This window comes from Acartia tonsa, chromosome 4, assembly GCF_053477335.1.
Source record: "Acartia tonsa isolate MP-2025a chromosome 4, ASM5347733v1, whole genome shotgun sequence".
Classification (NCBI taxonomy): Eukaryota; Metazoa; Arthropoda; class Copepoda; order Calanoida; family Acartiidae; genus Acartia; species Acartia tonsa.
In genome coordinates this window covers 8887041-8912718 of record NC_137263.1, presented here as the reverse complement: position 1 = coordinate 8912718, position 25678 = coordinate 8887041, and the positions used below count along the sequence as shown (strand labels likewise).

Below are 25678 nucleotides of genomic sequence, written 5' to 3'. Positions count from 1 at the left end.
AATGTGAAAAAGTGTGCGGAAATTAATGCACATCCCATTCACTAGACATAAAACATAGGCATATCACAAATTATTTGCTTTAAAAGCACAGTAACAATTAACTAAAATTATTGTTAAGTAAAGAAAAAAGTTAACAATTATACAGTAATAATATAGATTTTCATTCATGAATACCAAATGGTAGATTGTCAAACATTGTACAGATATTTTAGGCGTTTTTAGGTTTTGTGTTCTCATGTACTACTAAGTACAGTTGTGTGTACTGTGTAAAAAAGGAAGAACTTTACATCGTTCACAAGGCGGAGTTAACAAACACACACAGAACCTTGATATGGATTAGCTGTGCTACGCACAATAACTGTTGTGTGATGTCCATTATGGGAAGTATGTAGGAGATACAGCCCCCTGCAGTATTCTTCTTCTTTGTAACAATGTAATATATATATTATATTGATACTTTATTAGTTTGTATAAACATTTATTTCTTAATTTACAACCCCCTAGACCCCTCTCGTGAATATTTTTTGGTGGAACATGAAAAGTATGTTCTATAAAGCTTCGTTTTACTACCTTTGAAACTATGTAACAGTAAAGTTTATGTTAGAAATATCTGCCGTGTTTTGTTTCGTCCCTTTTCTATCATCCTTATATTTTTTACCACTTTTACCCTTCATTCAGACCTTTTTTTTTTTATAAATTTATATTCATATATTATCCAAAGTTACATGAAATACTGAGCTGGATCTTTAAATGTGTAGCCGTTGCCGTAGCCGTAGCCATTGACGTGGTCGTGGCCGTTGTCGTAGCCGTCGCCACTGCTAGTGCTGGATAAAACATGGATTTTAAATGTTTTTACGTATTATTATTATTATTTTTCTTCTTCTGATTTTTACTGAAAATTCAAAAGGTGGTTGTAATTTAAAGATCGCATATAGCCGTGGCCATGCGTAGCCAATTTTATTTAAAAATCGCTATTAGGTTAATGGCTGTACCTCTGCCACCGACAACGGCAACGACTACACATTAAATTATCCAGCTGTATAATGCAAATGCTTTTTCATTTAATTTTGTTTGTTTTGAACGCACGTATTCTTGTTATAACGAAAAACGTCCACAACCAAGTCGCGTATCAAGTCAAAATATTTACGCCTAATTGAAAGAGGGTAACAATGTTTTTTTTTATAGTGCCTTAAAAAAGGGGATAAATTTAGAAACTTTTGACCAAAGTATCACGCTTTCCGTCATAAAAAGAATAATCCATTACTCTACTATAACGTTATTCAGGATACTTTGGCCAAAAGTGTTTTTAATTTTCCCCTATTTGTTTAGGCACTATAAAGAGCTTCTAGGATAACAATATAGTCTGTTTGGGCGTCTGTAAACGGAAGCCGTTGAACCGATTAATTTCTAATCCTCTAGAATTAGAATCTTTGGGAATGTTTTTTTTTTGAAGCTGTATTAGGCAATTTTGCATGAAGCTTATTATCATACAAAACCCTATGGGATAGGGACGAAGTCACTCCATACTAACATAACTATAATTTGTAAGAATTCGTTTTAAAAATAAAATTGAAGTGTACATTTACAAAATTTAAATATTTCTATAACTTTTCCATGGGTAAAATGTAAAAAGTAAAATTTGCTTTATATTTAAGCATATGAGGATATAGCAAGCTTATAAAATATTCATAGGAGCATGATATATAACTGAGATACATAAAGTATGCTGCTACAGTTTTCCTTTATTTGAAATTATTGAAAAATATTACAGATACATTGCAGAATAATTTTACACCCAAACTGTCTGATATTTGGCCAGGGCAATCTATTCAACTAATTATTTAAAACAAGGATGACTACATTCATAACAGTGGATGCTTAATCATCTGAAAATTTAACTTTGGTATTAGATAAATAACGACAAAAGTTTAAAATTAGGACCCCAAAATCACCAAAGGTATGTTAAATTGAGACAAAGGCAGCTAGAAGCAGTTTGACCGCCATGGATTTTATCTTTATACCCAAATATGCTCCATAATGATAGGAATGTGGACATTAAATTTCAGCCATCTATCTTGTAATGGAGAATATCACGTTTACCCCCTAAACGTTTCAGACGTTGATTTCAAATCTTTGATTACTAATTTTGAATTATGATTAGTTGGTTTTTAACATATTAGTGTCAAAACACTGAACGAATAAATAATCTTAATCTACACAAGGAGTGATTTTATCATCATTAGGGATGAATTTCGATTTAACGTCCATTGTCGTATCACTAAACACAGTTTTTTTAAAAATGCCATTTGCTGGCGTAAAATTGCATACCTATATATGAACAATTCTATCAGATTTTTCCGCGATAATCAGATAAAAACTATTTTTAGTATAGATAAATCATAAAAAAATTCTTTATACTCATTCTTCATTTCAATAATGGTCCTTTAAAAATCATTCCGCTCTGATGGAAGGAAAAACTTTGTTTATTTTTTCAGAAGAAAGAAATTAAGTTTTTTTTTACTAAAAGAAAGTTTGTTTCCAACTCCCAACTGTAAAAGTTTTTGTTTTGTTTTCAATAAATTGTTTGTAATTTGTAAATTGTTGTGGGAGTTAGGAGGAAGATAATAAGTGGAGTAAATCTGGTTGCCATACCTATATATTAGAGCTTTTCACATTATCATTAATTGGTGATATTCATATCTGACGTTTGGATTCTTATATAGAAAAGAGTTTTAAATGTGTTTTTTTGGGGTACATTTAGCCGGAAAAATTAAATGATTATATTATATTATATTGAATGGCGTGAAAATAAAATAATTTTCACAAAACATTCTCAAAATAATAAAATTTGAAGTTTTTAAAAAATCCACCAAAATTTGGAACCCTCTACTGTACACACACTAATGCACACATCTCAACCTTTGCAAATAACACATAAAAATGAACCTTTTCTTCTAGCAAGAGAATAAACTTTGCCAAAGAAAAAGAATGACTTTCTACTTGGATAGAATACAAAGATAAAAAGAAAAGAACAAATTAGAACTTATTTTAGAAAAAATGAGTGTAATATTTTTATGTGGACGTTAGTAATATGTACTCCAGCATAATGTTTGTACTTATACCCAGAGAGAGAGAGAGAGAGGACAATGGGCTGTTTGTTTATTACACTAGTATTATTCGTTGACAAAATATCTTCGGGGTCTTTTACTGAATTTTGATTCGTTGGTTTTTTGAACCACTAATTGTACATTACAGAAGGGATAATTTTGTGTATCATGATTGGTGATATACATCAATTTATCGACCATTGTCTTATCTCTTTAGATCCCTGACTTTTACGAGTTTTTCACAGGGAAAAAGGGGACAAAGGTCTGTAAATTAAAATGATTCCAATTGATAAACACATTTTCTCATTCGTTGGTTTTTGAACGTTGAACTAGTATTGCCCAAATGTTCATTCCAATAATTTTTATTCTAATTTCTTAGACGGGTAATTTTGTTTACCATAATTTTGTGTGTACATTGGCTTATCCTTTTATATACCTGGTTTTACCACAAAAAGTTTTCCTCTCCCCTTTAAAATCTAATCCTAGACTAGCGCATTAGCGTGAATTTATTTTAATATAAGGATTTGTGATGCTGTCTAAAATGGTGCAAAAAATGGGGACAAATTTCAAATTGATTTGACGGGGCTGTTTATTAACGTCACAAGTGAGGGGAAAGAAAAGGGAAGGAGGAAAGAACCCCCCTAGAAAAGAGATGGGGGTATGACGTCACACGCCAAAACAATTTGAAATTTGTCCCAATTTTTTGCACCATTTTAGACAGCATCGGATTTGTTTTTCACAATACATGGTATCAGCTAATCATCCCTCACCTGTTTGACAGCAGTAAAGTTCAAAAGAAAGATAGGCAGGAAAGAATACATCCGTTTACTTATTTCATCATAATAATTGTAAGAAAAAGCATATTACCTAATGCAACCCAGTAATTCTTTATAGTTTGATTGAGCTTGCTTGTAAGTTTGAGTTCTGCCTCTTCAGATATGTCGGTACTGCTCACTATCAATCTTATCCTACAAATGTGTCAAACTTACATTGCTGTATTCTTTTTACACACAAAAAAGGTGTAATTGTTTTTCTGTAAAATAAATCTTACTGATTGTCCCGTTTTATCCTTTATTATTGAACACAGTAATAGTGTCTGACTGATTATGACGTAACAAAAAAAATTAGCCAATGAGAGGCCACTATAAATTTTACCATTGGTCAATAACGGCCTCTCATTGGCTATTTTTTTTGTTATGTCATAATCAGTCAGACACTATTACTGTGTTCTTTATTATTTTATTTCTTGCAAAGCTACTCTGTAAGTTATGTATTTACGTAGGTGTCCTGGTTAGTCTGTCGATATTGATATAAGTTGGGATAGGGAATTTGAAAATATAAATCTTTTTGTCTTCGAGTTTAAATTTTGTGTAATAATTTGGCGGAATTTTATTTATTGATTATTGTTATTTTATAGAGGAAATTTAAGCTTTATTTTCTACTTCAACACATTAAAAAAGTATGTATATTTTTGTACATTGCCATCTGAAAAGATCAAACAAGCTCGATGAAACAATTTTCAATGTCCAAAAAATGTAAATTTCATATTTTGTTTGTGAGTTAACCTCTTATATTTTCTACCTATTTAAATTTAGAAATTCATATATGTGGCTACAACATAGCAACACTGTCAGTTATAAATAATATTAAATAATTGTTACCTATTTGTTTTATTAAGAGAGATGCACATATGTGGCTGCATCTTGGCCACACTCTGACGTAACACCAACGTAGATTTGTCATTATTTCGCCTGATGAAAATAATTTGTTTTAGACATAAATCTTAATATTTTTTACTTTTATTGTTATCCAATGACGATTAAACAAATGTATTGATAATCACTTGCGGTTGCGTCCCAAGCATATAGGATTTCGAAGAAAAGGATGAACAGAAATATAGCCCAAAACCATCCAGGAACCTATGTTAATCCTAATTAAAATTGAGAATTCATTGTGTTCAGTAATTATTACCCTTAATATTAAAAAATACCTACAGAACATTTTCATGATAATTGGATTTTTTTGTTTAGACATACTTTTAACTACAAAAATTTCTTAGATGCTCTGTGGCATTTATGGATTTTTATCAAATCATAGTATCATTGCTACAAATTGTTTAGCTAAAAAACTGTACCTAGTAAGATCCATAGTTCCAGCCACCTGCCAACCATTTACCTTCAGAATACCTATCAGCGTCGACACAAAATATCTCGACTCTACTGCGTCGTTGCTGTCCGCCCACCAGGGGCAGCCACCCAACTTGAACTCCACGGTGCCGTGGTAGTCGCGCTGCTTCTGCAGCCCCAGGTACCAGTGCTTGATCACTGCTTCCTTGATAGCACCAACAAGAATACCCGGAGTTCTCACCAGCCTCAGCCTGTCGTACCTGTTCAGCGACACGGCACAGAACCGGAACTCTTCCATGTCCAGGTTTGGGCACCACTGAAATACTAAGGTGTCCGCGGTCGACTCCAGGTTGACGTTCGCCGCCAGGCGCCAGTTGTTCATGGCGAATATTTTGATGATTTCTAAGAGAACTAAACGGGCTTGTACACTTGCCTTTCCACTATTATACACGGCCTAAACAAAATTAATTAATTTTAAGAAAGAGAAAGGGAAGGGGGGAACGAAAACCCTAGAAAAGAGATGGGGTATAGGTTATCTCCTGATATTGATAGAATAGGTAGGCCAAAATCAGTGACATCTATCCCCATTTTGCTAGGACACTATAGACAGCTACATTGATTTGTAATGATTTAGTATTTCATTTAAAATATTTTTTATTAGAATCCTTTCTATAACTTCTTGTTTAAAATTTGTGGACTTGAAATGGAAATTTTCTTAAAATAATGGTTTAAGGATCCGATTGTTAAGTTTTTTTTCAACGTAAATTAATTGAAAAACGACTTGTGTCAACTTATACAATGCTGCCTTATTTATACGAGCTCATTTCAACCCACACGTTCAAAAACGAGTGTGACCCACCTGAGACCACGGGTTACCATGGATCTTGAGACTTGTAATAACACTGACACTACGATTGTCGTCTGCGAGAGTTTGTTTAGATTTTACACCAGGGCTCCATGTCAAATGAATAACCTAAGAAAAATCACATTTAAGTTTTACATCAACATGATATCTTGAAGAAAATAAAACAGTAAACTGGAACATAATAATCATTTAGATACTTTTTACAATAATCAAGTATTTTCATAATATTAATAATATCTTAATTAAAGCATTATTTATAGAGTAGCTTTGTCTGTGTATTTTTATTTTGGTTTAGGCCTATTATTGCGTATTGTTAACGTAATTCATAGAAAATTTTTTGACGATGGTTTATGTTTTTTGAGTTGTCATTATGATTGGATAACTGTACTATTAAGAAAAGCTATACTGTACGGTGCTAAACAGAAGCAAATAGTACTTTTAGTAATATACAAAAAATGTGAAAACCAAATTTAAATCTGCACCAACAGATAGCTGTTAAATATAGGCTATAATAGTCATTTATTGCATCGTAATATAGAAAGCTATTCGCGGATATTACAATGAAATATTATGAGATTAAAAGCAGAAGACTAAGAAAACTTAATTTTATGATTTTTATTTTATTATTCGTAGAAAATTGTCTGTAATACGATGCTATACATGATTTTTCAGTATGGCTGAGAACCGGTTCTAATCCAGTGGATATTAATCGGTTTCGAAGCCATACTAGAAAGTAGCTTGGATCTACTAACAAGGATATTAGCAGCAGCTAGACATCAGCAAAGCGTTTGATGTTTGTAAATGTACAGACTACAAATAGTTTTATCAGTCAAAAATATAGGGAAGTATTCTGGGGTTATAAAAGTTGTTAAAATTTAAATCAATTTGATTTGTTTAAAATCTAATTGTTGTAATGAAAATAATTTTATTGTCGGATTTCTTATTCCTTAATTTTTTTGTAGGTTTTGTTTTTAAAATATTTTATTACCACTTTATCCTTTATATTTATGGAGCTTGTTTTTTTTCTAAAGGATATGGAGTTACAAATTTGTTATAAGGAAAATTGTAACTGTTTAACAAAAGGTTAAAGTTTTTGATAATTTTTAATATGTATATACAAGATTTCGAAATTACATGAAGATTTTGTAATACTTAATTAATGTTTCAAAATTTTAAAAGATTTTTCCTCTATAAAAGTGGTAATTGTCATAAATGGCTCTTTTTCGGCGCTCTCACACAAAGTATCCTCTTGAGCACTAAAGCCCCTACCTCACCCCTTTTTTAAAAAAAATATTTGAAAATAAGGAGGGTAGTTTTTCAATTGTTTGTTAATTACTTTATATCAGTTTAGGTGGTCTGGTTAGCCCTGCATGGTTAAGGCACTACAGTGCTAACCAGACCTCACGCAGGTGTTAGGTAAAATAAAAAACTTACCCCCTATCTTTAAATTAATTTTAAAAATAGGGAGAGGGGTAGGTTATCAGTGCTCATACAGCCACCTGTAAGCTATTAACGTAAAATTTGTTAAAGCTAGGTCAGCCTCGCGCATTGGACACTCTCCTAATAGGAGAAGATGAAATAGGTGCAATACATGGAGAGAAAATTATCTAATTCTTAAATAAAATATCGAAGGTAACTACTGAACTGAACCTATTGAAAAATTTACGATAATTGCATAGTAGATATTAGATATCAAGTTTATTGTTTCCTAATAGTTGAATTGAATTGAGTATGTACGCAGGGATACAGGTATAGCACAATATTCTTCATGTCAGAATTTGCGGTAAGAGAAAAGACAATTTTTATAATCTTATTTTTTAAATAATTGGGGAAAATGCTTTTACTCAATGAATGCTAAGTGTAAAGATGCCTTTAGATCTAGTGGTGTAAGAATAATAAATGTATTCTAGAGAAAGACTAAACTACATAACTTTTGTGTCACTTTTGAGGAAGACGATCCCCTTTTATCCCATCTCTTTTGAAGAGATTTTCTTCCCCCTTTCCCTTTTTCTTTTCCCTTTATATGACGTCATATAGGAATCGTCTTCCTCAAAAGTGACACAAAAGTTATGTAGTTTAGTCTTTCTCGTATTATAGAGATATTTTATTATTTAATACTTATATTTGCGGGAACTTTTGTTTAATGAAATCTTCCAATTTTTAACATTTACAAAACAGCCTGCTTTATTGCATCAAGATCCATGACAGATCTAAATAGGAAATAAATATCTATATATGAGCTCAAGTTTTCCAAGCGATAAATGTTTATAACTCATAGTGCTTAAATAATCCGTAATAAACTCTCATTGACCAGAACGATAAGACCCATTATTTTACTGTATGAGGAATAAATTCATTTTTAAAAGCGAAGCTTTTCTATAATTAGGGTCGGTCCGTCCGTACGTCCGTCCGTCCGTCCGTCCGTACGTCCGTCCGTAACGGATAGCTTTTTTCGTTAATTTATACATGTTAGAATTGTCCTATCGATTTCAAATTTTGCATGGTGATTCCTTTAGTAGTTAGGTACGATTTAGAAAGCGTAGCAACTCTATAATCATTACCAAAATGTCCGTACGTCCATTTTAAACATGTTGATTTTTTAAAAATTTTTAATTAGTTTTTTTCGTTAATCTAGGCATGTTAGAATTGTCCTATCGATTTCAAATTTTGCATGGTGATTCCTTTAGTAGTTAGGTACGATTTAGAAAGCGTAGCAACTCTATAATCATTACCAAAATGTCCGTACGTCCATTTTAAATATGTTGATTTTTTACTTTTTTAAATAGTTTTTTTCGTTAATTTAGGCATGTTAGAATTGTCCTATCGATTTCAAATTTTGCATGGTGATTTCTTTAGTTGTTAGGTACGAGTTAGAAAGCGTAGCAACTCTATAATCATTACCAGAATGTCCGTACGTCCATTTTAAACATGTTGATTTTGTTACATTTTTAACAACAAATTTGTATGTGACCTGATTATCCGATTGGTCTGATTTTTGGTATACTGAATCCTGAGACAATAAAGTACAATATTATAAGCGAAGCAACTCTATAATCAAGTCCTAAAAATGTAAGTATATCCATAAAAATTTCCGTTTGTCCTACCGTTTCAGAGCTTCGCTTTTATGGATGTTGTCATCCTTGTTTTATTTCATGTTGATTACAGGAAGATAATTTGAAATAAAAAATATTAAGATTCTAAAAAGAAAGAAATCGTCTTGGAGAAGATAATGGAAGAATAGGGTTAATAGTCAGAATTCAGATAACCAAAAGAAGTAAATAAAACATTGAATAAACCTAGCCAATAGCGAGATAATTTTATATCGAGCCCAACACTAGTTGTATCATAATATCATATTAGCTTTTTGCTAAAAGCTCTTTATAGTGCCTGCACTATAAAAAGCTTTATACCTTACTATTCTCTAGACATATATTAAGTATTATTAATAGTCCATTGTGGTATCCCTGTAATCTTGCTATAAATACTTGAATTATCCACTGGTGCACAGTTCTCAAGTGCATTTACAGGGTGCGGCACATAAATCCGGACTTTTTTAAAACGGCCATAGCGTCAAAACTACTCGACCAATCAGGACGTTTAAACCCACTATGAAAAGCTTAGGTAATGACCTTTTAGCACAAAAAAATCTTTGAACGAAAATGGACGTGTATTCCGAGCTGGCCGCGCATATGTTCAGCAAGGCAGATTCGAAATGCGCAGGTGGTTTAATCTTGATTCTCGACTAGGGTCCACTAAATCTGACCTCAGCCCATCTGTAGGTGAGGTAGAGTTATGTAACTTGCTGGAAATATTGTTAGATACACAAGTAAGACACTTGAAAAGACTAGAGCTCTCTATCTAAAATGGCTTGGCCGTAGTACTCCAGCAAAGTGAAATGGAGCAGATTTTGAGATATAAAAAACGTCAAAAACCGTGAAAAATTGTGAGTATTTCTCGGTTCTCGATTTCAGGGACCCATATGGAACTTAAAAACTCATTTTAGACTATGGGTTGCGCTGACAACCCTAGCTGAATCGTTATGCCAATTCCAAAAAGGTAAAAAACGTCGTTATAGCTCAACTGTGGTCCAAATGAGAGCCTTCGTGTCTAAGGGTAGCTCGAAAGTTGGGTTAATTTGGATCCTGCAGTTACTCACATTCCTATGGAAATGTGGCCTCCCAGCAGCCTGATCTTAATTCAATGGACTTTTGGGCCTTCAGCTACTTTGAAGCATGCACCAATACACGTGCCCATATCACAAAGACCTCTCTCATTGCCACTATCAAGGAGAACTTCGCCAGCTTGGACAGGTTCATTTTGACCTGGGCCTGCCGGCGGTTGAGGAAGCGGGTAGAGGCGGTGAATGAGACTAGCAGCCATTTTTTTAAATAACCTAATAGTCAAATACCTATTCTGCCTCTCAGTTTTTAAAATTCAATAAAATCTTTAAAATTGACGATTTTATGTTCATTTGTTTAAAAATTAGAAAAAGTCCGGATTTATGTGCCGCACCCTGTACATACATACATATGTATACATAATTTCATTGGAAAATTTATTTATTAATTCATTCTATTTTATATAACAAAATAATTGTTTGGCATAGTCCAGTATGTTTATATATATTTTATTAAAGTAGTTTTAAAAAAAATATTTTCCCCAGCTATATCTGGACAAAAATAACAAGGAATAGGATAATAGACAATTAATTAATTTACTCCCCAGTTATGATTAACAAAATTATTCCTTGTGTGGATTTAGACAACAAATGAGAAAACTCCAAGGGGTTAAAATTTTATTATCTTATAGGACTTATTTAGTCATATTTTCATATCAATCAAGAAGAAAATAATAAAGATATTAAGAAATCTAAATCAATAACAATATTTAAAGTTTTTACCAGCTTTAACTATAATGGGTGAGGCATTCTTTAATATATTTCTTTATAAATTACTTTACGCTCTGGAGGAACTAAAACCCATTGTTCTAAATTGTAATATAGCCTAGTTTTCCGTTGCCCTTGATACTATTATTTAATTGGTAAACCATCTCAACAAAAGTTACGTATTGTCCTTAATTGAATCTTTAGCTAGTTGAAATGTTGTAACTAAATTTTCAGATGAAACATACATTCAGAAATATTTGTAAGTAGGGGGGGGGGGGCGTGGGGGGAGATACACTGTTAAAAATAATTTTTTTTTTTAGCATCAGATGATACTCTATATTCTTCACATTAATGTATAGTATCAATCCGTACATACTAGGAAAAAAACCTCATTACGATACAAGGAAGTTTTCAATGCTGTATTAAGTATTAGGTAATGTTTTGTGAAGTAACATGTAGTACTTAATAATGTATTTGTCTGTAGAGTATTATCCAATACGATCTTGGGAATAAAATTCAATATGGTAGAAGTAAGTTTTTAATACTCTCCTTTGCAATTTTTGATATGCTCTATCATAATTTTTGATACGCTGTACAGTATAAAACTGTTTTACTTTGAATGAAAGATCAGTTTATAATATATTGTTATTATATGTACATATACATTTTGTTATATCAACAAACATACCAAGCAGAGCCATAAAAGTAAAACATTAATTTAATTGTAAACTTAGTAAAAAAATTACTTTAAAGATGTTTAGGACTAAACATTATCCTTAAAAATAAAAACTATGGTCAGTCATAATTACAAAAAACAAAACTATAAATCTGAGCATAAATAGTAACATTTCATCTTTGTCTAAAACGACCAAGCATTGAAACACTTCCATGAGAGGTGTGCACGAATGGTGTCTGTTTCAATTATTCTTTACAGTACAGATTCGTACCCTAGAACGTATGAATAGTTACTATTTTAATAAACCATTCTCTTGCATATTGTCTGATACGCTACAGCGTATGAAATAGTACTAAATCAAGAAACATTTCTACAGCGTATTTTCCGATACCCTACAACGTATAAAATATTACTATTTTTATAAACTTTTCTACAGCGTATTCTATAGTACCCTAGAGCGTATCAATCGATACTAAAAAAATGTATGGGTTCTGTATAGTAATAATTATTGTGTTATATAGTATTACATAGTGTTATATATTAATTATATAGTTGTAGGGTACTTACGGGTCCAATACTCTCCAGAGTATCAATTGATACTAAATAAAAAAATTATTTTTAACAATGTAATGAAACTTGTTACCTTTATAACTCTTTCCAGCATAACTTTGGGAATATTGATAAGAAGTAGAGTGTCTGTAGAGTAGGGGGCCACACACACAAATTTATGTGAATAATAGTGCACAGCCACCAGGTCTACACTCGGGTCTCGTAGTTTCATAAAGATGGTTCCATTTGTGCGTGTACGTGTCACATCAGAACATATTGCCACATCATACCTGAAAAATAAATTTTAAAAATATTAGCTCCTTGTTACACCCGATGTTATTGAAGTAAATATACAATTTTAGTATTACAACGGACATATCATCTGCATGACATTCTCGACTTAGATCCAGTTGATCTCATTATATATTACTTTTTACATTTTTTTATTAAATCTAAATTTTTAATTTTTATTGGTTGGCTATCCTCGTGTTTTTTTTTAATCTTCCATCAACTTATCCCAGTAAATATGATATACATTTTAACAATGTTTTATGCAATAATAACAAACATCGATCAATCAAACAATTATTTCCATATTATGATATTATTCTACATAAAGAAATTCTGGGCTCGACAGCCACAAAAATAAGAAAGACAACATACATAAAAGCGAAGCTCTGAAACGATAGGACAAACGGACATAAACACTTGAAGAGTATCAGAACTGAAAAAGCAGAATAAAGTTAGTTCGCTTATTACATTGTACTTTGTTGTAGTAAAAATCAGAAATCCAAAAGGATAATTATGTCAGATAAAAAAATGTTGTTAAAAAGTTTAAAAAGCAACATGTTTTAAATGGACCTAGGATTCCTTATAACAATTATAGAGTTGCTACGCTCCTTAATCGTACCTAACTGTCATAGGTATCATCATGCAAAGTTTTACATCTATAGGACAATATCAAAATGCTGCAAGCAGATGCTGATGGTCATTAAACTGGGTGATTGATGGCGGCTGCCGAGCCGTAAAGGAAAAAATACCAAATGTAAAACATTAAGGAAAAAAGTAATAAAGAAACAATATATCCTTGATAAGGATCTTGTATCTAAAAACAGATTAACATTTTTTTCGTATTTATTATTTTCCTGTCTACCGCCGTTGTACAAAAAAAACATAAATTAGATGCAAATATTTATGTTTGCTGGGTCGCTTCAAATGTACATTTTATGGATGCTAGGTACTAGCCTTCTGTTTAAGCCAAACATTATTTCTGGTTTTGGAGGGTGTCTTAAGAGACAATGGAGATAAATTGATGTACATCCCTAATGATGATAAACAAAAGAAAGGGTTCATAGTAAATTGAGTACCACTTTAATTATATGTCTAATGTCCCCTCCCTCCCTTTAATTAATGATAAAATAACACGTAACTTAAAGAACAATCATTTTAGAATCCTAATTTAATTTAAAGATAAAATTGGTGGCTATAATTTTATCTGTTTTGAGTCTATATGCGATTATAGATATCTCATAAACTGTTTAATCGAATACAATATGATAATTAGGGAAGCTTCCTGTAGTTTTATTTGAAAGAAAGTATATTTTATATTTTTTGTTGAATAAAAGATACTATGTGCTTATAATTGATTATGTGTGTAATATTTTTTGCACTTTTCAAGTACATTTGTGGATCATGTTTCTATTTTGTTTTTAAAGTAACATAGTAACTATATGATTAAGATTTGTTCATACGTCCAAACAAACGACTGTAAATCACTACAATACCATTTAGTAAGTTATTTTTTTATAAACTAGTTTAATAAAAGTAGGACAATCATATAATAATCCTTAAAATAAAAATTCAATTTTCTTAAATAGCCTTTCGTTTTGTTATATGTTTTTTTAGCATAAAAAAGAAAGTTTGCTTTTGATGTCATTTTATACTAAAGGGCATCAAAATGTAATTATGTTGCCAATGATTTTCTTTTTGTGGATAAAATCACCCTTGTTCAACCATGTTTCTTTTCTGTTTTATTTAACCTATCTAATTTCATTGAGTCCTTGGCTCCATATCTTTTTCCAGTATCCTGTGCGAGGAAGGAAGTGGAAGGGGGGGGGGGGATATGCATGTATGGAAGCAAACATAATTAACAAAGTTTGCAACACCCTTCTCTTCCTGTTTCTCCTTTTCCACATTTAGCACAATTTCTAGGACTCCCCCCCACCCCCTCTACCCGCCCCAACACAACCTGTGGTTCAACAATTGTAGTGAAAAGATAAACCTATATCTGTTTGTCTGGCTGAGAATGCAAATATTAATTCCTTTATAGTTGGTTACTGTAGAGCCTGAGCTGGCAGGACCCACCAGGACAGGTGCAGTTAATATTCAACATCCTAATTAATTTAAGGTTTACAATATTTGCTCTCATCCCCCCCCCCCCTCTCTCCCTCTCTCTCCAAGCAGTCATGCATTCAAGGCAAGTTTTCTTTCAACTTGATACTGGATAAGATTTTGGTTAATTTAGTTGTGTGTTTGTAAGAGGGGGGGGGGGGGGGGGAATTGCAAAGGGGGCTAATTAAAGATCAACCTTGCCTTGACTAATTGACTTTTGGAATGTCGAATTTTTTCAACAAAAAAAAGTTTAACTAATCAAAAGGTTTTTTTTCCACAACCTACTAACTCTTATTCTTCCCCTTAAAAAAACCACTTACCCTTATTTATAAACTAAAACCATATTTACACCTGAAGATAACTCAAAATTCCAATATTTGGTATTCCCATACCCGTTACTTCAAAAAAAGCGTGATATTTTAAATGATCTTAAACTTTGTCCTGTTTGTCTAAGATAATTCGTAAAAAATAAGTTAGTACCACAAATATCTAAGGAAGGATTCTTAGGCTAAATTATCATTTGGGGCTATTTGAAAACAGTATAAAAATTACAGATATCATTTGTACTTAACCCTGATACTAATTTATTATTGTGAAGATTAAATGTTGCGCCTGTGATGAATTATTATTCATTAATATTCTGTATCTGACAGTTACAACAGAGTGGGACAATTTATTAATCATCTTCTATCTAGACACATGTAGTAGTAGCCTGTACCAAAATTTATTAATCATCTTCTATCTAGACACATGTAGTAGTAGCCTGTACCAAAATTTATTAATCATCTTCTATCTAGACACATGTAGTAGTAGCCTGTACCAAAATTTATTAATCATCTTCTATCTAGACACATGTAGTAGTAGCCTGTACCAAAATTTATTAATCATCTTCTATCTAGACACATGTAGTAGTAGCCTGTACCAAAATTTATTAATCATCTTCTATTTAGACACATGTAGTAGTAGCCTGTACCAAAATTTATTAATCATCTTCTATTTAGACACATGTAGTAGTAGCCTGTACCAAAATTTATTAATCATCTTCTATCTAGACACATGTAGTAGTAGACCTGTCCAAAATCTTTATTTGGGAATAATGCATTTCATGGCAACGCCCCTTTTAAATGGCTTTTAATAGGTTATTTTATGGTAGGTCAGGTTATATTGGTTTAGGCAATTGGCCTTGCAGAGTTAGAGCAACAAGCAGGGGCTAGAAATAGGAGAAACACTACTGTAAAAGTACGACGAATCGCCCCTTAAGGGGCGTTGCCACGATAGTAACTATACCCCTTTATTTTTATTTTCCTTGTACTAAGCTACAAAAAAAAGTTGAACTGGGATGCCAAAAAATTAAATATGCAAAATTTCATTTTTACCACAAAATTGTTTTAGTAACAAGTACCTAAATCTTCAAGTAAAAAAAATACTGTATCATCCCTACTTTTTGGCTGGTTTTAAAGATTTAAACAAAATTAGGTTTATATTGAAAACTTTTATTGATTTTTTCACCAACATTAGCGGTTAAAAAACAAATATTTCTTATTTGATACAATTTTAACTATTATATATTTCACATAATTAAAAAAGTAATTAATATGCCTAAGAATTTACTCTATTATTTTATCCTAAAATTGCATTGCTATTATTAGACATGATTTGTCAAAATAAAAGATAGTAAAACATGAAAAAAAAAACAAAGTAGAAATAATTTACAGGCCTGATCTAGACATACATACATATGAATACAACTTTTATCTTTATTTTTCTAACATAGATGACTTTTGGTGTTATCTAGGTGCCTCAGCAAAAAATATTTTTGTTTCGTAAGTTTAGATTTTACTTGAAATAGATATTTCTAAACACCCAAAATAGCCTAAACCATGCCAAAGTACAGAATAAATGTCCATTTAAAAGTACATCAAGCCATCAAAAAAAAAAGATTCTGTTCATAGATGCAATATTGCTTGATCATTCAATACCTTGGGATGTAAATAATTTTGATTATTTAAATATCTCATTTTTGGGAAAGCATACTATACCTATAAAATTAAGAGATGGTTAAAATATCGGTGTGCTTGGCCACTGATGATGAACTATAAAGCTTTATGGAATGTTTTTGTTACACAATTAACTGGATCTCAAAAATTATGATTTTCAAAAAATAAATAAAAAAATGCTTACCCAATACAGTACAAAGCACCAAGGACTCTACAGAGAGCTACCCTGACAAGCGTAGCATCCTCTTTCCCCACAGATGTTTCTCCTGATTATTGTAACATTTCTTATCTTTGTTAACCCTGTCTTTATAAGATTGGGCTATTCTTCAAGTATTTGTCGATCGGTTGGTTATTTATTATCATAAATAAAGGTACTTGATATTAAATTTATTTAAATGTCCTAATTGGAATGACTTAATATTTTTTTCTTGTTTTTAATCAAATCTTTTATCAAATGATAAAAAATCAAGGCTTTTAATCTTCCTTTTTAAAAGAGAAACTTTTCTCATTTAAGGTCAGTGTGTTTGTGTATCCCAAATTGACAGAACACACAGTTAATTTGGGCATGTTAGGATCACATCCTATTTCAGATTTATCTTAAACTTTGTTCAGATTTTTAGATAATATTTCATTACTTATTATCTATTTAATTTGTCTAATTCATTTGTTGAGCATTTTTTTATGGATGTTATCATCTTTATAAATTGCATTCAAAACTTCCTATATATTTCTCTCTATACACTAAAGATGCTTAAGAAATATACTCAGGTTGAAGGTAAAGGTTATATTTAGTATCCCTCTAGTATATTCTCAAAATAGGTGTCCCATCACTTCCACACAAAAGAAGAAGAAAAATACCCTTCAAAATCAGAAATCAGTATGTCCGAATTTAGAAGAAGCACCAGACTTATAAAAGCAAATAATTACATAAACGCATTTGATACTAAACTTACCATCAAAGCTTTGATAATATCACATTCAACAAAATATTTAATTCAAAATCTTTAGTAATTACAAATTTCAAGAAAAAATTAGAATGTTTACCTATTTTGATGTTTTTACATATGGAATGGCGGGGGGAAATTAAGATCAAAATTACTTTCAGATAAGTAAGCAATATATTTGTATACTTTTTTGATGTTGGTGAAAATATCAATTTGAGCTGTTGATATTAGGAAATAATGGGACCTCTTGAAAATACCGCATTAGCAGGATATTTTGCGACAATAAATGAGGTTTTATTGTCACTTTTAAGTAATCACGTGTTTCTTAATATTTTTCTGATAAATAATTCTTTCAAAGAAATGACCGGTTCTCTTGAGAGTAGAATAGAATGTACTAAATGCCAAGATAAAGATCCTAACCAACCGTTTTGCTTCAGAATTTAACATCTTAATCATGTGAAATCGAAAGATTTGGATGGGAGGTTGTTCCGTGTTGGTCGGTTTAAAGGAAGTTAGATTTACTTAACCAACATAGTGTTTTCCATTCCAGATTTTAAAAAAAATTCTAATTGAATGGGAGAATCTAATAAATTTTTACGCCAAAATTTAGGTATAGTGGCATCTAGGGGTGTTAACACCTCCCCCCCCCCCTCCCCACTCGCTAGCATAAAAGCAGCTTATTAAACACTATCAATCAAAATACTTAAATTACTGGAAAATTTATTGTCAATGATTTAAAATTGATGATGTTGAATGTTAAGATTACTCTGCTAGGACTATTTCAAATATTTCAACCTCAGGTTTTAAATAGTGAAAGGGCAAATGTGCATTGCTTAAAGGGATAAACGGTAAAATATATTTTCCAATTTAGATTTCTATGAAAATTCAAAACAGGAGCGCATAGATAAGTTTTAAAACATGTAAAGTTTTTCTAAGTTTTCAAACCTTTAAAGCCAAGGAGTGAAATTGTATAAAACCTCGTTATGTTTATCAAGAAATCAGACGAAGTATTGAAGTTATGGTTTATGGAACACACTTTTAATGAAAAAAGCCACAATTAATTAAATACAATAACATCAATTGTCAAAAAAAAACTGAAGAAAAAATTCTTAATTGTTTGATAACATTACTAATAACATAAGGACGTGTGTTTGTTTATTTTCTATAACAAAACCTGGCACATAAATAATACTTTCTATCTATTAAAAAAAAAGTTTTCCCATCCGTATATTCTAGAATGCTAATACTGGCAGCCATTCAAAATCATTTCAAATCCTTTTGCCATTACAGTATGTTGAAAATATTTAAACATATAACAACACTCATGGATCAGTTTAGAATAGCCTGACCTTGCTTTTATTGTCATAATAATTCACAATTCCAATTTTTAATGTTCATTTTAGAAAAACAGGACTGAAGAAATTGTTTTGTTCTTAAATCGTTGGATATATAGATGTTTAAAGTTTGTGATATCTTTGGATCCCTGAAATGACTAGCCAAAAGCTGTATTAATATTCTAGAAAACTTTATGAGCAAGTATTTGGCTATTTTTGGGATGGTTGCTAACCTTCGAGAGGTGATTCTATGATGACATGTACAAGATAAAATTTAAAATTTATTAAAAGGAACAAGAAAATCTGTAGGAATTTAGCCCTCTATCTTAAAAAGAAGCCGAGAAAATAACTTTTTGTTAAAGATATTTAATACGTTTTATAGAGTACCTACGCTCATTACAAAACACAAAAATAAAGCCAAGTGTAATGGACAACAAAATAAATTTGTTTTTCTTTGTAAAAAGTGTATAAATACTCCTCTCCTTTCCTCTAATACTTAAAGTATTTAAGGACAAAAGTGACTAACTTGAATAGATAGATCCTTTTCACAAATACGTTGTGGGATATGCGTAGATTATAATTCTCCAGTTCTGGTTCCAGGACATACGCTGGAGTGACAAACGTCGGAGTGTACAACGCAGGAGTGGACAAAATACTAAATTAAGTGTTTTTATACAGGTTAGGTTAGGTTAAGATATAGAAAAACAAATAAAAACCAGCCGTTACCGAGATCTTTAGGTTCAGACAGTAAAACGTCCCAAACGTCGAAGTGGACAAACGCAGGAGTGTTAAAATATTGATTTAATTAAGTATTTCTATACAGATTAGGTTAGGTTAAGATATGAATGTACAAATAAGCCCCCCCGCAGTGGTTAGGCATTTAACAAACCTACAAGATGGTTTAAAGTAGGTTAGGTTATGTGAAGAGTACACTCTGACGTTTTTCCAGCCCGAAATTTGTCACTCATGCGTTTCTCCTAAGACCAATTCTCTTAGCTGATAATTTTCTACGTTTTGGTATTTAGAAAAAAATAAATTATTTTTTATTTAGAAGGGATTGGGAACTACAAATTCTAATTAGTTTAATTATATTTCTTTTGTTGAACTTTTATAGATAGCAATTCACTGATGTGATAATATTTTAAATATGTCATAAAACTAAGGTAGAATCACCGCACATGTGTACAGTAATCTACCCTCATCCCACACTGAAATAAAAATTTCTCTGAAAACACAAACAGTTTTCTTTTTATATATATGAGATACATGTCAACTAATACGAACAAATAATTTATTTCCTCTCTTTTTACCAAAAAAGGATGATTATGGTCCACGGTAGAGTTTACAAAAACTGATATTATTAAAACAAACATATATATATAGCTCATACAAAGTGTAGGTCATTTTTCCTTTAGCCGTTAGTAGATCAAAAACAAACTTTTTTCAATGCGCATATTTTTATGCTAATTTAGGTAAGGGTTATGAGAAACCTTCTTCAGATGCTGAAAACTCTTTTTAAAATTGAAAATAGAAGAGGGGTAAGATACTAATTGGTGTATTTGAGAGATTAGACCTAATAAACAGGTGAAGATTTCTCTCAAAATGTCTGTTGAGCACTGAATCCCCTTTCATTATTAAATAGATTAAAAATAGGGGAGGGGTAGTTCGTCGTTTGTTTGTTTATTACTTAATCTAGGGAAGGTTTGGCCAGGTTATGGGTAGACCCTCATCGTAAGGACACAGCAGGTAAAGGCCTACATAGCTAAAACATTCCGCAGGGCATAGACAAAAGGATATTTGTACGGGGAAAAATGCATTAATTTGTGTGGTGAGTCACTTAAATCAGGGCAAGTAGTTTTATGTACCTCCAGCACGAGTGTGTAATAAATCGCACAACGGCATGCTATAAAAGTTTCCCAAATGTAACGTTATTGATTAACTGACAACCTCCATTGTGGGAAAGCTACGTTGCCAAAAGCATAAATGGTTTTAATGGCGTGTGTAACTTGAGGATAAAAGATTTTACGAGTTTTATATGACATTAAACATGTCATCGTGGTTTCTTTCTAACGGACAAATTATCAAATTCATTAATAAAATTTAATTAAATTCTACAAAGCTTCACTTCCCCAAATGTATAGTTTATTTGTAAGGGTATTTGCCGTCTATATTCAATAACTTTTATTACAAATAAATTTATATTGGAAGGCTATGCTGGTATATATATCTATGGTCAAATTTTAAACACTTTGAGTCTTTTTAATTTAAGCTTATTCATGTATAAATAGATATAAAACTAATCAAATAAATTATTGAAGGCAATAATGAAAAAAAAAGATTTAATTGTTCTTTTTTAATTATGCACATTAATTTAAAAAAATAACTATATTATAATTAAAAACATATTTGCCATGACTATTAAACACTTTCTCTGGGTTTATGTACATTTTTCCACCTTCAATAAGGCATAGAATGATTATGAAGTTTGAATTGCTGGAATCTGCAATAAAATGGTGCATATTTTTACTAAAAATGCACATTGGCACAATATAAAGCTATATACAGCATAATGTATTAATACTTGAGTTTGGTTTTAAATGAAATGTTTGTAAAATAACTATTTGGTTCATTATTTGCGCATTTTGAGTGAGACATTTGTTAAACTGATATGATAAGAAATGATATATTTCCTTTGAAGAAAGGTTTCTCTAGAACCAGATCAAAAATATTAAATCTTCCCGTGAAACCAGTCTGGTAGTCACTAAAACACAGATAGCCGCACTTCTGGATCGGGAGCAGCTGTTCCAGCCGTTCCTGGACACAGCTGGCAATGTTCTGGTCCACATTGACCAGCCGGATGATGCACGGGTTCCTAAAGGACATGGAGAAGAACTGAACAGGGCGGGTGACTGGGAAGCCAGTCGCTGAATATTCATAATTCTCGTCTAGGTCATCCATCCTGATTGTTGTTGTTTGTTGGAACTAGTGATTAAACTGGCATTATTTCTACAATTACGAGGTTACAAAAACTAGAATCTAGCGAAGCGCTGGTCATCAAAACATACATCTAAGTTGTGCTTTGATGAAGCTTTGTGGAACCCACTTATATCACACTCTTGTGCTCCAGACGTTTACAACTCTTAAACTTATGTTCAAGGAGAATTCCTTGGCTCACAAAAATATTTCAAATTGTTGCTTATCTGTTCGCTACAGCTAATGCGAATCTAATTTAAGTGTTTTTTTTCTGTAAATGTTGAGGAGCGGGGGCACTTCTGCCCCTCTCAGCTGAACCAACACACTGGAAGGAGACTCTCAGAGGAGAGGAGTGTGTGTGTGTGTGAAAGGGAGAATGTGTGTGTGTGTTTGTATTTGTGTATGTTTCATCTGCTTGGGGGTGTGGGGGGACTAGTATGAGTGAGCTGCCTCTGTGTTTGCATCCTCTGTTTAGCATTCCCTCTTATTCTCTCTGTATTGATCCCACAGCATCCTGAGCTCTATTCTTAAAAATCAATCCCGGATAATGGAGATAGGATCACAAAAATTATTTTGTTAAAAAATCTTCCAATTTAAAATTCAAAATCATCAAAATTTGTAAAATATCTAAAGCAGCTTCTGCGATTAAATTTCTTTTAAGAATGGAGCTCTGATGAGAGCATCCGAGGAGGTTCCAGTCACCTGGACCCCACCCCACTAATATCTTCCCCCATTCTATTCAAAATGCCAAACCCCGCCCCTTTTTTGTGCTCCCTTGGAATGGCGACCCCACCCCATTCTTGTTGTTTAAAAGCTAGACCACAAAGTAGGCAAAGCAAGTACAAGAAACATATGGACAAATTATATTTATCAAGAAAATATTTTTTTTATACAATTAAAAAAAATTTGATTCTTTTTTCCTAACTTAGAAATTGAAATTCTTATATCATTTTTTGCTAAGATTTTACATGTATAATATTATCAAATATCTTATGCTATTTTAAATTGTTAGAGCAAATTCTTACAGGGAATAATATAAACAAAACTGGTAATTCTTTTTATTCATTTTTTATTCATTGAATTAAATATATTCTATAAAAAAACCTTATTTGTATATAACATTCTTGTAAAACTCCACCCCTTCCCAAAAACTATGAAAGGCCTTAACCCTTTTCAGTCCTATCTCACTTTCTCTCTCTCTTTTCTTTGACATTTTCATCCATATATACATTGTACATACATGTACATATTAGAGAGTTTACAAATAACACTAGGTTTGGTTATTTAATTTAATAGTTAGGTTATTCTAGCTATTTATGTTAGATAGCTCAAATTGAAAGTAAAAAAATATACCTGAATTTAATACTAAAGATGTTATAACAGCAAAATTCAAAGTACAATAAAATAAACTATTTAAACTCAAAATATTATCAAATCGAAGAATAAAAAAAAATTGCTAGAATTATGTTCGTTATTACAGAGTTATTTTTTACGTGATTAGGAAAATAAAGCAATTGAAAAAGGTTATGCTTTTTTAAACACTCTAATGTACATAGAATCCCTCTCCCATCTACCATTCCTGTAGTACATTCCCTTTTTCTCTTTTCTTGATCTGAGAAAAGCTTACTGAGAGAGAGAAAGAGACGCTGTTAGCCAGCATTATAGCATATGGGTATGCTCTCTTCTCACTTCCCAGCCTCAACTTAAATATCAGAAATGAATGTCATTGTAATCTTTAAACAAAGTAGCAATTTTGTGTGTATTTGTTGTTTACAGTTGCACCCATTTAAATGGACATCACATTTGCTTTATGCTTGATTATGATAGGACAAACTATTGTATGAGGAAATATCTTGATGCCCCCAAAGAATATATTTTTCCTTTTTATCTGCATGTACTTTAGACAAATAGTCTTTTTCAGCACTAGGTGGGGGCCCTTTTATGTGTATTTATCAGTGTGTGTGTGTGTGGGTGTGTGTTTGTGTGGCTTGGTGTGGGTAAGTGGAAATGTATGTTTGTAAGTATTATCGCTTTTCGCCTATTGTGTGTGTGTGTGTGTGTGTGTGTGTATGTGTGTGTTTGTGTGTGAATAAGACTTGTTTGTTTGTGGGTTTCTATAAGTTTGTTGCCTTACCCTTATATTAAGCATTAAACATTAACAAAATAATAATAAAATATACCAATATTTACATATTATTAAATTTAAAACTTAAAATGTAAGAAGAGCAAACGTTTTTTATTTTCCGATATTTTAAGAATAATTTGTAAAAATGTTGAGACTTTGTAGTTTGTTTTTCTTTGTGTCTATGCCAAGCACTCTCTTTTCCCTGTAAACAATTATGTCAAAATACATTAGCAGCAAAGCTCCCAGATGTTAAAAAGTCAACAAAATTACAAGAATAATCAAACAGACATTTTCTCAATCTTTAATAGAAGCTTAAGAAATCCCACTTTTTCCATAATACCCTCTCTCATCTATGCTCTAGCATAAAGACAAAGTGACCTATAGAGTAGTTGCTCTGCTTATTGTTCATTAAGTATAGAGTACCTTCTCTCCTAATAAATGCCTGGCAAATAGGCATCAACTACACCACATACCAATAAATATCAATAAGAGCAATAATAGGTAAAAGAATAATATTTGTTTTATTTGTAATCTAAAGGCTTCGCCCCTATAAGTCTTTTTAGTGTGTGGGGGAGATTGACTTCCCACCATCTTGCGAAAGTGGAGACACTCCTCCCAATAGAGTTATAAATTTTGCCGGAACCAATAGTAATATTAACTGGCAAATCAGTCCAGCAGTTAACAAGATCATTCGTTGCATACACACAGAAGGCCCCCTTTTGCCTTTACATAAAAATCCTTGCCTATTATAAACATGCAGGTGTTAAAATATTTTGTTAAATGTCTTGCTGAAGTCAAGGTGCTATATACATATATCTTTATATCTGTGTAGACATTAAATACATACGCGTATCCTCTCTTTATTTTATTATGACTTTTAATAGCGTGATGATGTAAGAGTATTTTATGGAGGGATAGACCATTTGTTTTAGATACATAATTTCAAAACTTGGCATTCCTGTTGGTTGTTAATTGAATTATTTTTAACTATTTGGTACGGTAAAGGTGAACCATATCGGTTCAGTGGTAAGCGAGATCCTTTTGTGGGGGAGGGGGCGATTACCCTCAATTTTGACTTTGGTTTTAAAGAAAAAAAAATAAAAATTTTGGCGGGGGATGAATTTTCTAGGGGTGATTTATCTTGGGAGTGTGGTTGTATCCTTCCCCGAAATAGTTATAAACTTAACCAGGACATGTGAGTTAAGCAATTAATTAATTAATCATTTTAAATTATGAAACTTAAATATGTTATGTTTTTCCTCGCTTCAAGTGTCATTTTTAATGACATTAAAAAATACCGAAATAGGAAAATACACGAGATTAGTTCATGCTGCACAGCGAACTTTTTGTCCCCCCCCCCCTCCCCTCCCGTCTCCTGTATTTTAAGATCCCTTGATAATCTATAATACAAAGTAGCTTGATGTCTGTTTGTCTGTCCGTCCGTCCGTCTGAAGCTTAAGATCTCGGTAACCTCTGAACTTCTACTCTTCAGGGAATAAAGCTACTGGTCCTGTGGTGGTTTTAGGCTATTTTCTTGGGGGGTGGGACACCCCCAACCCCCCAAAAAACAAAAAAATCCTCCCCCGCTTTTTTTTGCAGAACATTTCCTTGGTCCTTTTTTTTTGCAGAACATTTCCTTGGTATTTTTTTTTGCAGAACATTTCCTTGGTCCTTTTTTTGCTGAAGATTTCCCTGGTCTTTTTACG

At 31.9% G+C, this 25678-nt stretch overlaps 1 protein-coding gene across 1 annotated transcript in view; it reads right to left on the bottom strand.

Moving 5' to 3' along the window:
- LOC145315942 (uncharacterized) overlaps window positions 1-21972 on the bottom strand; it is a 40816-nt gene extending 18844 nt beyond the window's left edge. Inside the window, exons 1-7 of the mRNA XM_080156113.1 lie at window positions 21567-21972; window positions 16781-16864; window positions 12303-12498; window positions 6093-6206; window positions 5242-5687; window positions 4769-4858; window positions 3975-4075 (exon numbers count right to left, since the gene is read on the bottom strand). Coding sequence (XP_080012239.1) covers window positions 3975-4075; window positions 4769-4858; window positions 5242-5687; window positions 6093-6206; window positions 12303-12498; window positions 16781-16864; window positions 21567-21832 — 1297 coding nt within the window. The 5' untranslated portion in view covers window positions 21833-21972. The remainder of the gene's footprint in view (window positions 1-3974; window positions 4076-4768; window positions 4859-5241; window positions 5688-6092; window positions 6207-12302; window positions 12499-16780; window positions 16865-21566) is intronic.
- Between the last annotated feature and the right edge of the window lie 3706 nt (window positions 21973-25678).